This window comes from Vulpes lagopus, chromosome 1 (assembly GCF_018345385.1).
Source record: "Vulpes lagopus strain Blue_001 chromosome 1, ASM1834538v1, whole genome shotgun sequence".
Classification (NCBI taxonomy): Eukaryota; Metazoa; Chordata; class Mammalia; order Carnivora; family Canidae; genus Vulpes; species Vulpes lagopus.
In genome coordinates, this window is record NC_054824.1 from 144,139,685 (window position 1) to 144,155,841 (window position 16,157).

Sequence of the window (16,157 nt, forward strand, 5' to 3'; positions counted from 1 at the left end):
GACTGAGCCCCACGTTGGGGTCTGCTTAGATATTCTCTCCCTCTGCCCCTTCCCCTGCTCTCTCTCTCTAAAATATATACATATATCTTTAAAGAAAAAAAATATTTTCTAAGAAATTATCCATATCTACTTCAACTAACCTCAAAGACATAGTTTTTCCCATAGTCCACCATCTTGAGTTTTTTTAAATTAAATTATTTATTCATGAGACACACACACACACACACACACACACAGAGAAAGAGAGAGAGAGAGAGAGAGAGAGAGAGAGAGAGGCAGAGACACAGAGAGGGAGAAGCAGGCTCCATGTAGGGAGCCTGATGCGGGACTCGATACCAGGTCTCCAGGATCACACCCCAGGCTGAAGGTGCTGCCAAACCACTGGGCCACCAGGGCTGCCCCACCATCTTGAGTTTTGCTAACAATGAGTCTCCATAGACATATTTAAAAAGGGAGAAGACTCCAAATGGAGTCACCCATGCTAAGCCAAATCACCAAACCAGTCCTTATTACCTAACCTAATAGCAGTTTAAACTTTCTCTAGAAACAGTCTTAATTGGTTAGCACCAATGACTCCTTTCCAAATCTCCCAAATGAAGATGAGGTAAACTGCCCTTTCCTTATCCTTTGCACTTCTGCCCAGAAGATGTCTTTCTTTTTGCACAGCTCCTTGGAACAACTTTCCACGTGCTTGATGGGATGCATCGTGGAATGAACCAAGTGACTTTTAAGTTCATGTGGTTGAAATGTTGGTGTTTAACAGTGATTCGGGTGCCTTTCCTAGCATTATTTGTGTCCCTGTACTCTAATTCACATCCTAAGAGCCAGGGGAAGAAATGATGGCTCATTCTTTCCTTTCCTTTAATAGTTCTAAAACCAGAGACAGTTTGGATTCATTTCTAGGAAGTGGGACCTCCCTCAAGAGATTTTTTCTTTTTTTTTTTTTTTTAATTTTTATTTATTTATGATAGTCACAGAGAGAGAGAGAGAGAGAGAGGCAGAGATACAGGCAGAGGGAGAAGCAGGCTCCATGCACCGGGAGCCCGACGTGGGATTCGATCCCGGGTCTCCAGGATCGTGCCCTGGGCCAAAGGCAGGCGCCAAACCGCTGTGCCACTCAGGGATCCCTCAAGAGATTTTCTTAATCAAATTCTGCTGGAGAGCATGCCTCAGGGGAATCTATTCAGGAGCATCTCATTAAAAAAAAAAATTCTTTAGCTAATTCCTCTTTTAAAATGGGGGAATATTATTTTACAACCATGTGAAAATCAGATGGAATCACATCTTTTGTGGACTTTTCTTATTATGTATTAAAGTCCTGAGATCTCAAGTACTGCCACTTATCTCTAGGGAAGGAGAAAAAAAAATCCTTTACTCTTCCCTTTGAAAGAAAACTGAATTTGTGCAACAAAGTCATTTTAAAGAGGACAGGCATTACAGAAGCTCTAAAGCCTGTGCTGACCTTGAAATCTAAAAAACGGTAAATCATGAAAATCAATTCTAACATGAAGAGGAAATGAATAGAGGACTTGGAGGTAGAACATCTCCACAAACATGCTCCCCTGTTAATTAGGTAGCTAGGCAAATGAGGAACTCAAAGGAGATGGAGGCACTCAATAGAAAGGAGAAAAATAACGATCTCTTTTTCCAGAAGAGATCTTAAAATCTGACAATAACTTGGGCTTTTTTTTTTTAAAAAAACAAGAATATAGTGACTGACTTCAGATAAAGCTCAGCTTGTTTATATATGATCTGAGTACCAGATTACAGATTAGAATACCACTCTACAAACATAGTAATTATTTGTCTTTGTTATTCTGTGTAAACTGTCCTGCTATTCTGTCCCCCCCCCCCAAAAAAAATTTTTGGTAGCATTTCACTGAAAGGAGCAGTGTATCCATGAAATGTGTGCCATTAAGGAGGTTGTAAATAATGATCAAAGATACTTATATAAAACTGTTTAAATTTTACTAAACAAAACACAAGTAAAAGTTGAGGTTTTGGTTTTGTCAGCCTGAGAAAAAATAGGTGAGACCCAGAAATATACAGAAAGTGGGCTTTTCCCCCAGTGGAAAATTGTCAGCCCCATGGAAGCAAGGATCTTCACCTATTTTGCTTACTGATGTATCCCAAGCATCTAGAAAACTGCCTGGTCATAAAGTAGGTATTGAACAAGTAGTTTCTGAATGAATGAATCCAAACATGTATTCCATGGCATAAGCTTTGACATACAGCCCCAATTGTTCTCTTTAATTTATGTACTTATTAAAGATTTTATTTTTATTAAGATCTACACCCAACATGGGGCTCCAACTCACAACCCTGAGATTAAGAGTCACGTGTTCCTCACACTGAGCTAGCAAGGCACCTAACTCACTGTTTCTTTCAACCCTAGGAAGCAGCATCATCTTCCCTGCTGTTTTGTTTCCAGACAAATGCTCCCTTAATCCCTACTGCCGCCCCCACCCCCCGCCACTGTTTCTTGACCTCTACTCTTCCTAAGCACAATTTTTCCTTCTTTTCTTCCTTTTATTCTTTCTTTCTGCTTGGCATACTAATTAATTTCCCCCCAGTTTTATTGAGATATAATTGCATACATCACTATGTTTGTTTATGCATACAGCATAATGGATTAGCTTGCATGTATTGTGAAATGATTACTGCTGTAAATTTAGTTAGCATCCACCACCTCTTATAGATACAATAAAAAGAGGAAACAGAAAAAGAAAAAAAAGTGTTTTCATTGTGATGGAAACTCTTAGGTTTACCCTCTTAACATCTTCCACATAGAGCATACGGTAGTGTTAGGTACAGCCATTGTGCTGTAGCTTATATCTTTAGTACATGTACTTATCTTGTAACAAGAGCTTCAACTTTTGACCACCTTTTTCCTATCATGATACCCCCTTTCCTCTGCTCACTTCTGGTAACCACAAAGCTGATCACCACCAACCTCTCTTTCTAAAATAGATTTTTGCTTTATTATTATTATATTTTAAAGTAATCTCTACACCCAATGTGGGGCTGAGCCAGCCACATGCCTCTGATGCCATGCTCTGAGTTTTTGTATTTTAGATTTCATATATAATGAGATTATAAAGTGTTTGTTTTTTTCTGGCTTACTTCACTGAACATAGTGTCCTCAAGGTCCATCGATGTCGCAAATGGCAGCACTCTCTCTCATTCTCTCTTTTCTTTCTTTCCCCTCTTTTTTTAACAAGGCTAGGTAGTATTCTACTGCATGTAAATACTGCCTCTTCTTTATCCATTCATCCCCTGATGGATACTTAGGTTGCTTCCATGTCTTGCCTATTATAGATAATGCTGGTATGAACATGGGGGTGCACATATTTTTTTGAGTTAATGTTTTCATTTCCTTTGGATATATTCCCAGAAGTGGATTTGCTGGATCATATGATCATATTACTTTTAATTTTTCGAGGATTCTCCTTACTGTTTTCCATAATGGCTTTGTCAGCACAATTTCTTAAACACAACCAGCTCCCTCCTGCTTTCACATTCTCATGTGTCATTTCTCCCACCAGAAAGTGAATCTTCTCAACCAAACTAAGCCTTTTGTCTCTCTCTTTTTTTTAAGTTTTAATTATTTAAGTAAGGCCTATATCCAACATGGGGCTCAAACTCATGACCCTGAGATCAAGAATTGTGTGTATACTGACTGCACCAACCAGGTGTTCCCCATTTGCCTCATTCTAAACCTTACTTAACAATCTGTAATTTTAACATAACTATCGTAGACAACCATATTTAACCCCAATTTCACATCTTTTATTTGATAGTGCATGTAATGAAATTTATCAATCTTTTTTTCTTCTGGTGTTTATACATTTTGTGGTCTTCCTTGGCCATGTTGTAAAGATATTCTATTTATCATATATCTGATAATTAATACCCAGAGTATATATAGAACTCCTAAAGCTCAAGAACAAGGAACAAGTGACTCAATTCAAAAGTAGACCAGCACTTGAATACACATTTCATTAAAGAAGACACACAAATAGCCAAAAGTACATGAGCAAATGCTCGACAGCACTATTAGGGAAATACAAATCAAAATCACACGAGATACCACTGCGCACCCATTAGGATGGCTATGATGAAAAATAACAGAAAACGACAAGTATTATTGAGGATGTGGAGAAACTGAACTCTCAAGAATTGCTGGTGGGGATATAAAAGTGGTGCAGCCACTGTGGAAAATATTCAGCAGTTTGCAAAAATTAACTGTAGACTCACCATATGAGCCAGCAATCCCACTTCTGGGTATATAGACAAAAGAATTGAAAGCAGGGTCCTCAACAGAGAATTGTAAACCAATGTTCATAGCAGCATTATTCACAACTGCAAAAAGGAGGAAACAACAGAAATGTCCATCGGCGGATGAATGGATAAACAAAATATGGAGTATGTGTGTGTGTGTGTATTCAAAGGAATATTATCCAGCATTAAAAGGGTTGAAATTCTCACATATGCTATAATACAGAAGAAGAACCTTAAGGAAATTATGCTGAGTGAAATATGATAGAACCAAAGGGACAAATGTTGTAAGATTCCACTATATGATAAGACAGTCAAATTCATAGGGATAAAAAGAAGAACAGTGGCTACTGGGGGCTGGGGAATGGGCAATTATGATTTAATGGGCACAAAATTTTAGTTGGGATGATAAAAAAGTTCTGAAGAGGGATGGTGTTATAGTTGCACAATAATGTGAATGTACTTAGGGCTGTTGAACCTTACACTGAGAAATGGAAATGAAAAATACAAATTCTAAGTTACATATATTTTACTACAAATTAAAAACATTAATAACACAATGTACCAAAAACCACTGTAAACTTTAAATGGGTGAATTGTAGGATACAGGATTATGTCTCAATAATTGTTTAAAAATACATCAGTGTTAAAACTTTTTGCTTCATTTATTAAAAAGTTACTTACTTAAAAGACTCAAAAGGAGGAGAGCCTGCTGTACACGCCCATAAATGTACTTACTGTTCTTTCTGCCTTCCTGATGTTCCAAGGTCCCTTCTTTATTTCTTTTCTGTTCAGAGACCTTCTTTTACCCACAGGGTAGGTCTGCTAGCAACACACTCTTTTAGGTATTATCCTTCATATAGGAAGGCTTTGACTCCCACTTAATTCCTGAAGGATACTTTCACTGGGTTTAGAATTCTGGTTAGACACTTTTCCTTTCAGCCTTTGAGAAATGTGCCATTTCCCTGGATTCAGACGAGCAATCCAACTATTGTCTGAACTGTCTTATTGCTATGGGCAAAGACTCATTTCTCTCCCAGTTTACAACTGCTGTGTCTTCACTGTGCTGAAGTTGGACTAGGATGTGCCTACACAGAGGTCACTTCAAGAGGGTCCTGTTGGGTTTGAGCATCAACTTCCATCAGTAGCTTCATGTCTCCTGCGAAATCTGTGAAGTTTTCAGCCATAATTTACCAAATGAGCTTGTCATCTGTATCTCTCTCCTTCTTTGAGCACACCAAGGATACAAAGTTCACCCCCCCCCACTTTTAAAAAGACTTTCTTTATTTATTCATGAGAGAGACAGAGAGAGAGAGTTTTTTTTTATAAAAGTTGTGCTATTTTACTCTCCCACAACTGTTTATAAACATTTTGGTCATGCCAACTCACTGTGGCTTTAATTTGCATTTATTTGATGAGTTATGATTTGCTACATAGTTTTCATATGTTTATTGGCCATATGTATATTTCTTTGGTAAACTGTGTTCAAATCTTCACTTTAAAATTGGGTTGTGTTTTTATTTTTTAAAAATATATATATATATATATATTTTTTTTTAATTTTTTATTTATTTATGATAGTCACAGAGAGAGAGAGAGAGAGAGGCAGAGACATAGGCAGAGGGAGAAGCAGGCTCCATGCACCGGGAGCCTGATGTGGGATTCGATCCCGGGTCTCCAGGATCACGCCCTGGGCCAAAGGCAAGCGCCAAACCACTGCGCCACCCAGGGATCCCAAAAATATATATATTTTAAAGATTTTATTTATTTATTTATTCATGAGAGACACACACAGAGAGGGAGAGATACAGGCAGAAAGAGGAGAAGCAGGCTCCACGCAAAGAGCCCGATGTGGGACTCGATCTTGTGACTCAAGGATCATGTCCTGAGCTGAAGGTAGATGCTCAACTGCTGAGCCATCCGGGTGTCCCTGGGTTGTGTTTTTATTTTATTTTAAAGATTTTATTTATTCATGAGAGACACACAGAGAGAGGCAGAGACGCAGGCAGAAGGATAAGCAGGGTCCATGCAAGGAGTCCGATGTGGGACTCGATCCTGGGATGTAGGGATCATGCCCTGGAACGAAGGCAGACGCTCAACCGCTGAGCCACCCAGGCGTCCCCCTGGGTTGTGTTTTTAATAAAATGAAGAAAAATAAAATTGGGTTGACTTTTTAAAAAAATTCATTGTAGAAGAGTTCTTCATGTATTCAGGATATATATCATTCATGAATATTTTCTCCCACTTTGTGCTTTGTCTGTTTTTATAATGGTGTCTTTGGTGAATACGTTTACATTTTGTTAAGGTATACTCTATCAGTGCTTTCTTTTATAGTTATTGCTTTCTTTGTCCTATCTAAGAGACCTTTAACTACATGCAGGTCATGAAGATATTATCTTATGCTTTCTTCTAAGGGCTTTATAATTTTATCTCTTACGTTTCAGTTTACAATCTGTGCCAAATTCAGTTTGTATATGCTATGAAGTTGCTGTTAAAGATTAGTTTTTTTCCTTAGAACATTTAATTGTTTCTGCACCACTTGTTGCAGGATGTTACTTCTCCTGTCAGATTGCTTTAGTGCCTATGTACAAATCAAAGGACCACAAAAGTGTGGATCTATTTCTGAGCTATCTATTTTGTTCCACAGATCTATTTTTATAAATACTTTATTTATTTGATAGAAAGAGATAGCAAGAGAGAGCATGGGGGGGCGGTGGGCAGAGGGAGAGGCAGAAGCAGGCTCCCCAATGGGGGGCTCCATCCCAGGACCCCTGGGATCATGACCTGAGCGGAAAGAAGATGCCTAACTGGACTGAGCTACGGGGACATCTCCTACAGATCTATTTTAATGGCAATTTATTATATTATTTATTTTTTTTAATAGAGAGCACATGAACAGTGATGGAAGGGCAGAGGGAGAGAGCGAGAGAATCCAAAGTAGACTCCACACTCAGCACAGAGCCCTACGTGGGGCTTGATTTCATGGCCCTAAGAACATGACCTGAGCTGAAAACAAGAGGCAGATGCCCAAGCCAATGGAGGCACCCAGGCACCCCTATTTTTTATTTAAAAAATTTATTATTATTGTTATTGTTATTTTATGTTTTTTTAAAGATTTATTTATTCATGAGAGACAGAGATAGAGAGAGAGAGAGAGAGAGAGGCAGAGACACAGGTAGAGGGAGAAGCAGGCTCCTTGTAGGGAGCCCGATGCGGAAATCAATCCCTGATCCCAGGATCATGACCTGAGCCGAAGGCAGGCGCCCAACCACTGAGCCATCCAGGCATCCCTATTGTTATTTTTTAAATAGGTTTTATGCCCAACAGTAGGGCTTGAACTCCTGACCCTGAGATCAATAGTGGTGTGCTCTACCTACTGAGTCAGCCAGGTACCACTCTAAAGTCTATTTATTTATTATTTATTTAAAAAGATTTTATTTATTTGACGGAGAGAGCGGCAGGAAGAGGGAGAACCAGGCTCCTCACTGAGCAGGGAGCCTGATGCAGGGCTTAATCCCAGGACTCTGGTATCATGACCTGAGCTGAAGGCAGATGCTTAAGTGACTGAGCCACCCAGACACTCCTCTAAAGCCAATTTAAACTGTGTTATAGTAACTCTGGGAGTCAGATAATATAAGTTTTGGAAACAAAACAAAACAAAACAGTTTTTTAAAAGATCACTTTGAATATTCCAGGTTCTTTGCATCTCCAGATCAATTCTTAGAAACTCAGCTTATCAATTTTTACAGAAAAGCCTTCTGGTAACATAATCTACATTGCACAGAATATAACAACTGAGGCTCACCATCTCTAAATGTGGCATATTTCTCCATTTACTTAAGTCTTCTTTAATTTCTCTGATAAATGTTTTAATTTTCATTATAAAGTTCTTGCCTATTTTTGGGTATATTTATTTCTTTTTCTTGATATATTTATTTCTAATTAGTTTTATTATCCTATTATAAATGCTTTTTAAAAATATAGACTTTATTTTTTTAGAGCAGTTTTAGGTTCAAAACAGTACCGAGATTTCTAATACACGTAATGCCCCTAAACAAGCACAGCCTATCCCATTGCCAACATTCCTGACCAGAGTGGTACACTGATTAACAATTGGTGTACTGGGATGCCTGGTAGCTCCACAGCTGAGCATCTGTCTTCGGCCAGGGCGTGATCCTGGGGTCCCAGGATCTAGTCCCACATCAGGCTCCCTGGATGGAGCCTCCTTCTCCCTCTGCCTGTGTCTTTGCCTCTGTTTCTCATGAATGAATAAATAAAATCTTAAAAAACACCAAAACCCCCCCCCAAAAACAACAAAAAAACTGGTGTACCTATACTGAAACATCATTATCACTGGAGTCCATGATTTACATTAGGGTTTGCTCTTGGTGTTGTATATGCTACAGCTTTGGAGAAATGTATTAACAATATATATCTAACTATTATTCTATCATACCCAATAGTTTCACTGACCTAAAAATTTCTGTGCTCTGCTGACTCATTCCTCTTGTTCTCTCAACCGCTGGTATTAATAATGTCTCCACAGTTTTGCCTTTTCCAGAATGTTATATAGTTGGAATCATACAGTGTGTATGTAGGCCTTTTCAGGCTGGCTTCATTGACTTAGTACAATGATTTTATTTTATTTTTTATAATTTTTTTTAAATTTTTATTTATTTATGATAGGCACACAGTGAGAGAGAGAGAGAGGCAGAGACACAGGCAGAGGGAGAAGCAGGCTCCATGCACCGGGAGCCCGATGCGGGACTCGATCCCGGGTCTCCAGGATCGCGCCCTGGGCCAAAGGCAGGCGCTAAACCGCTGCGCCACCCAGGGATCCCAGTACAATGATTTTAAAGTTCCTCAATGTCTTTTTAGGGCTTGACAGCCCACTTCCTTTCAGTGCCGAATAATATTCTATGTCTGGCTGTACCAGTTTATCCATTCACCTACCAAAAAACATTTTGGTCGCTTCCAAGTTTCGGGAGTTATGAAAAAAGTGGCTGTAAAACATCTGTGTGCAGGTTATTGCATAGACATTAGTTTCCAATTTCTTTGGGTAAACGCCAGTAAGTGCCACTGTTGTGTGGTGTGGTAAGAGCAGGTTCAGTTTTATAAGAATACAATTGATTCTTATATACCGATTTTATTTCCAGTAACTGTGCTAAAAAGTTGTAGTAGATTTTGGGGTATCTCTCTGGATTTTATGATCCTGTAATCTGTAATCTATAAGCAGGAACGGTTTTACTTCTTTCTTCCTGATCTTTATGACTTTTATTCATCTTCCTTCCTTAATGCACTGGCTAGAACATTCAGAATAATGCTAAACAGAAGTAGTGAGGGTGGACATTTTTAGCTTTTTCCCAATTTTAGGAGGAAACACTGCATATTTCACCATTAAGTATAATGTTAGCTATAGATACCTTTTATAAGGCTGGGGAAATGCCCTTCTACTTCTAAGAGTTTCTGTCTATATGTTTAAACTCAACTTTGTTCTATAGATGTTTTTCCGCATCAAGTCTTTGTCAGATTACACTAGCCAGGGTTACACTAGCCTCATAAAATGAGCTTGGTAGTGTTCTCCTCTGTTTTCTGAAAGTGTTTGTGTGAAACTAGCATTATTTTGTTTTCAATGAGGAAATAGCCATTTAGTTGTGACATTTTTTTGTCTGAATGATTTGATAGATAAAGAACTAAACTAAACAACAGGCTATTCAGATATTCTTTCTTTTTGCATTAGTTTCATTAATTCGTATTTTTAAAGGAATTTATCCATTTCATATATATTGCTAAATGAATTGGCATAAAGTTATTCATAACATTTCCTTATTGGCCTCTTAACGACTACAGGACCTAAACAGGACAGACCGGTAATTTGTGTGATCTCTTATTTTCTCTTGTTCATTGTATCTAGAAGTTATCAATTTTGTTGCTCTTTTCAAACATGTTTCCTTATTGTCTTTTAATATTTTACTGACTTCTATTCTTTTTTAAAAATATTTTATTTATTTATTCATGAGAGACACAGAGAGAGAGAGAGAGAGAGAGAGAGAGAGAGAGAGAGGCAGAGACACAGGCAGAGAGAGGGAGAAGCAGGCTCCATGCAAGGAGCCCGACGTGGGACTTGATCCCAGGTCCCTAGGATCACACCCTGGGCTGCAGGCGGCGCCAAACCGCTGCGCCACCGGGGCTGCCCTGACTTCTGTTCTTTATTAATTCCTGCTTTCTATAGATATCTGTGTTCTAGGAATGAGTGGGATGGCTTTGGCTTCGCTCTTCTCACTGTCATTGAGTACTGTTACAGGAGATGAAGGGGAAGGGGTATTTACTCTATGTCAAGTGTAAAATAAATATCACTTAATTATCACACCTCAGGTTGGAAGTCACTGCAATACATACATGAAGATGCTGAGATGCAGAGTAGATAAAAAAGCTGTTCACAGTCATTTGGCTACAAGAATGTGGGATGGGAAGAGGAGCCTATCTGCATTTGATTCTGGGGTGTGTCTAGCCCCAAGGACATCTTCAGGTTTGGCTGGCTACAGGACTTGGTATGTGGTCATACTCACAGCTAGATTTCATTACGGCCAAAGGATACAAAAGCAAAATCGGTAAAGGGGAAACATGAATCGGGCAAAACATGGAGGAAATGAGGTACAAGGTTATACACATCCTCCCAATGGAACCACACAGGATGTAATCTTTGGCAACATACTGGGACAACACATGTGAAATGTCTATCAAGGATGCTCATTACAAACTCAGTGACCAAGGTTTTGATTGGTGGCTGATCATAAAGGTACTCTCTAAAATGTACCAAATTCTAGACTCTTCAAATGAAAGCAGTTTTTTATTTTAAAAAAAAGATTTTATTTATTTATTTATGAGAGACAGAGAAAGAGAGAGAGAGAAAGGCAGAGACACAGGCAGAGGGAGAAGGCAGGCTCCCTGCAGGGAACCTGATGTGGGACTCGATCCCAGGACTCCAGGATCATGCCCTGGGCTGAGCCACCCAGAGATTCCCCAGAGGAAAGCAGTTTAAACTGAATACACAGTTTATACACAGCAGGGACAGTAAGATACTTTCCTATTCAGGAAAGTTTTATATTAATAGAGGAAAATGTTTGCCATTCAAATCACCAGATGCCAGCCAATTCCCAAACTTGGAAGCAGACTTTTTTCAGAATGGAAGTCCTAGGTCTGCTATTTTAATCCATTTTGTACATAAAGCCTATGTTTTCTCCACTGTATCAGGGAAAGGAGTCAAGATTTGGCATTAAGTCTCAATGACTGGCAGTGGCAACAAAGAAGAGCTGTGTTTGAAAGAATTCTGAATTATTTTGTGAGCTCAGCAAAAAAGGGCATCATAATATATTTAATAATAACTGCCAGAGGTAACAGCTATGTACTAAGTAACAGATTTTTGTTGACTGGTGATCTATCATAAAAAGCCAACTCTGATTCAGTAGTTATCTTTTATTAAATGATTACTATGTCTTAGGTAATGTGCTAAGTATCTTATATGCATTATTTTATTTAATATGCATATTAATTTCTATTTTACAATAAAGAATCTGGAGCCTTGAGATATGTCAGCTTGCCCAAAGTCAGGCAGATAGTAACTGATGGAGGTAGAATCTGAATCATGGCCTGATTCCCAAAACAAATGTGAAAGACCAGGTCCTCACATTTTTTGCTCCCCAGAAGAATTTTGAAAAACTATGAATCTCCTCATTATTTTTTTAAAAGATTTTATTTCTAAGTAATCGCTATACCCAACAGAGGGACTGACTCATGAGCCCAAGATCAAGAGTCCCATGCTTTACAGACTGAGCCAGCCAGATGCCCCTCCCCTGCAAATGATGTTATATATGGTTTTATCATTTTAAAATGATGAATGTGCATACTAAAAAGATTCAATACTTATTGTTATTCATTAAAAAGGAATATTCTCTTCTTTAACATTTAGAAATTGAAATAATTTATCTTTGAACATTATTTCTATTCCACTTATTCCAGAGGATTTTGTCTTATTATTATATATCTTTTCATGCTTAAAAGTTCTTTTATTGAACCTATCCTTTTACTCCAAAAAAAGTGTTTCAATTCACATTTAATAGTACCTGTGAGGGACAGGGTAACTGGGTGATGGACATTAAGGAGGGCATGTCATGTAATGACCACTGGGTGTTATATAAGATTGATGCATCACTGACCTCTACCTCTGAAACTAATAATGCATTTTTTGGGATCCCTGGGTGGCGCAGCGGTTTGGCGCCTGCCTTTGGCCCAGGGCGCGATCCTGGAGACCCGGGATCGAATCCCACATCGGGCTTCCGGTGCATGGAGCCTGCTTCTCCCTCTGCCTGTGTCTCTGCCTCTCTCTCTCTCTCTCTCTCTTTGACTATCATAAATAAATAAAAATTAAAAAAAAAATAATGCATTTTTTGTTAACTAAATTTAAATAAAAATAACAATAAAAGTACCTGTGACCATAAGACTCAAAGTATTAAAATTTTTCTTTTGCATTGTGTAATCACTATAATTTTGATTAATATATGCCTGATCAAAACAACATAACTACACTTTCAAAATAACAGCTTTACTAAAGCATAATTCACATTTCATAGAATTCATTCTTTTTTTTTTTCTTTAAGAATTCATTCTTTTTAAGTGTACTATGCAGAGGTTTTAGTACATGGAGTTTTGGTGACGGTTAATTTTATGTGTCAATTTGGCTAGGTTACAGTAGACATCTAGATAGTTGGTCAACGCAATCCTGGAGACCCGGGATCGAGTCCCCACATCGGGCTGCCGGTGCATGGAGCCTGCTTCTCCTTCTGCCTGTGTCTCTGCCTCTCTCTCTCTGTGACCATCATAAATAAATAAAATTAAAAAAAAAAAAAAAGAATTAAAAAAAAAGGGATCCCTGGGTGGCGCAGCGGTTTGGCGCCTGCCTTTGGCCCAGGGCGCGATCCTGGAGACCCGGGATCGAGTCCCACATTAGGCTCCCGGTGCATGGAGCCTGCTTCTCCTTCTGCCTGTGTCTCTGCCTCTCTCTCTCTGTGACTATCATAAATAAATAAAAATTAAAAAAAAAAAAGAATTTAGATAGTTGGTCAAACATTATTCTAGATGTGTCTGTGAAGGTAATTGTTAGATGAAATTAACATTTAAATCACTAGGTTAAGTCAAGCTGATTACCCTCCATAATGTGGTTAGGATTCAGCCAAACTGTTGTTGAAAGCCTTAGTAAGAAAAGAGACTGACCTCCACACAGGGCATTCTCAGTAGATTGCCCTCAGACTCCTTGAGCTGTGAAAACAATCCTCCCTTGGGTCTCCATTCTGCTGGCCTGCCCTGCAAATACTGGACTTGCCAGTCGCCGCAATGGTGTAAGCCGAGACCTTAAAATAATCTCTACAGGAGTGCCTGGCTGGCTCAGTCAGTACAGCATGTAACTCTTGATCTCAGGGTCTTGAGTTCAAGCCCCATGCTGGGCATAGAGCTTACTTAAAAAATAACAAATAAAATGTCACAAATAAAATCTATTAAAAAAAACCTATTAGAATGAGAAAGATAGGGATCTAATTTTTTAAAAATGGCTGGCTGGCTCAGTCGATAAAGCATGTGACTCTTGATCTCAGGGTTGTGAGTTTAAGCCCTACACCGGGTGTGGAGCTCACTTAAAAAACAAAAAAAACTGGAACACCTGGGTGGCTCAGGGGTTGAGTGAATGCGTGATCCTGTGGTTCCCAGGATTGAGTCCCACATCAGGCTCCCTGCATGGGGCCTGCTTCTCCCTCTGAGTATGTCTCTGCCTCTCTCTCTGTGTCTCTCATGAATAAATAAATAAAATCTTAAAAAAAAAAATCACTCTACATATATCTTGGTTGTTTCCGTGGAGACCTCTAACACAACAAACTTCATTTCAGGACATTTTTGTCACCCCCAAAAGAAACTCTGTACCCATTAGCAGTTATTTCCCATTCCTCCCTACCCTTAGATATTATAAATCACTAATCTACTTTGTGCTTTTATATATTTGCCTATTCTGGACATTTGATATAAATGGAATCATAGACGCACCTGAGTAGCTCAATTGGTTAGGTTATCTGACTTCGGCTCAGGTCATGATCTCAGAGTCCTGAGATCAAGCCCCTCGTTGGGCTACCTGCTCAGTAGGGAGTCTGCTTCCTCTTTTGCCACCCACCCCCACCGCCTTATATGTGCATGCTCTCCCTCTAATAGATAAATAAAATCTTTAAAAAAATGGAATCATAAAGCAAATATGCGTTTTGTGACTGGCCTCTTTCATCCCTCTTGTTACATGTTTCAACCTCATTTCTTGTTATTGCCAAAGAACATTCCACTGTATGCACATTTTGTTAATCCACTTATCCACTGTGGGAAACTCGCATTACTTCCATCTTTTGGCTGTTATAAATATTGCTGCTATGAACATTTCTGTATAAGTTTTTGTATGGACATGTGTTTTCAATTCTATTGGGGAGATACCTAGTAGCAAGACTGCTGGGTCAGATGGCAACTACATGTTTAACTTTTTGAGGGACTGCCAAAATGTTTTTCCAGAGAGGGTTATACCATTCCCATTCCCACCAACAATGTATGAGGGCTCCAGTTTCTTCACATGTGCATCAGTACTTTAATTAAAGCCATTCTAGTGGGTGTGAGGTGGTACCTCATTATGGTTTTCATTTCCATTTGCCTCATAACTAATGATGTTGAGCATCTTTTCACATGCTTATTGGCCATATGTATATCTCTTTTGGAGAAATGTCTATTCAGATAATTTACCCATTTAAAAAATTATGTTGTCTTTGTGTGTGTTTGCTTTTTTCATTTGAGTCTCAATAGTTCTTTATATGTATGGGTTTTTGGATACAAGTCTCTTAATTGATACATTCTGTGCACTGTTTTTTCAGTTTCTTGATGGTGTTCTTTGAAGCACAAAAGTTTTAAATATTGGCCAAATTCAATTTGCATCTTTTTCTTTTGTTGAACAGCATTTTGGTGTTATAACCAAGAAATTATTGCCCAATGCAAGGTCATGAAGATTTCCTCTTTTTCTTTTTCTTTTTTTTAAGATTTTATTTATTCATGAGAGACACAGAGAGAGAGAGGCAGAGACCAGACAGAGGGAGAAACAGGCTCCTCATAGGGAGCCCAATGTGGGACTCGATCTCTGGATTGGGGATCACGCCCTAAGCCCAAGGCAGACACTCAACCACTGAGTCACCCGGACATTCCATGAAGATTTCCTCTTATGTTTTCTTCAAGAGTTTTATAGTTTTAGTTGTTATATTTAGGTTGATTATCAATTCTGAGTTAATTTTTCATATGGTGTGAGGCAAGCATCCAAGTTCAACCTTTTGTTATGTGTATATATCGTTATCATAGAGCCATTTACTGAAATATCATACTTTCCTCATTCAACTGCCATGGTACTCTCATCAAAAATCAATAAACTATTGGGGTGCCTGGGTGGCTCAGTAGTTGAGCATCTGCCTTTGGTTCAGGTGGTGATTCCGGGGTCCTGGGATGGAGTCCCACATCAGGCTCCCTGAGGGCAGCCTGCTTCTCCCTCTGCCTATGTCTTTGCCTCTCTCTCTCTCTCATGAATAAATAAATAAATCTAAAAAAAAAATCAATAGACTATAAATGCAAGGGTATAATATACATTTTCATAACTATCATGAGAAGTAAAATTTTATTTGAAATAAACTGCTCTAAAAAAAAAAATAATAAAAAAAAAAAAAAAAAAAAAAAAAGAAATAAACTGCTCTAATGAGATAAACCTGATTTCCTTAAACGTTTAAAAAAGAAACATCATTTTCCACTTACTGATTCCGATTCCA

The 16,157-nt window shown here is 38.6% G+C and overlaps 1 protein-coding gene across 6 annotated transcripts in view; it reads right to left on the reverse strand.

The window, feature by feature from the left end:
• ASH1L (ASH1 like histone lysine methyltransferase) overlaps positions 1-16,157 on the reverse strand; it is a 171,805-nt gene that overhangs the window by 39,601 nt on the left and 116,047 nt on the right. For 5 of the 6 annotated variants that reach the window (XM_041745463.1, XM_041745445.1, XM_041745453.1 and 2 more), the window contains one exon: positions 4,258-4,362. The exons of the other annotated variant lie outside the window; for it this stretch is intronic. In XM_041745463.1, the coding sequence (XP_041601397.1) occupies positions 4,258-4,362 (105 nt within the window). The remainder of the gene's footprint in view (positions 1-4,257; positions 4,363-16,157) is intronic. 6 annotated transcript variants of the gene reach the window in all.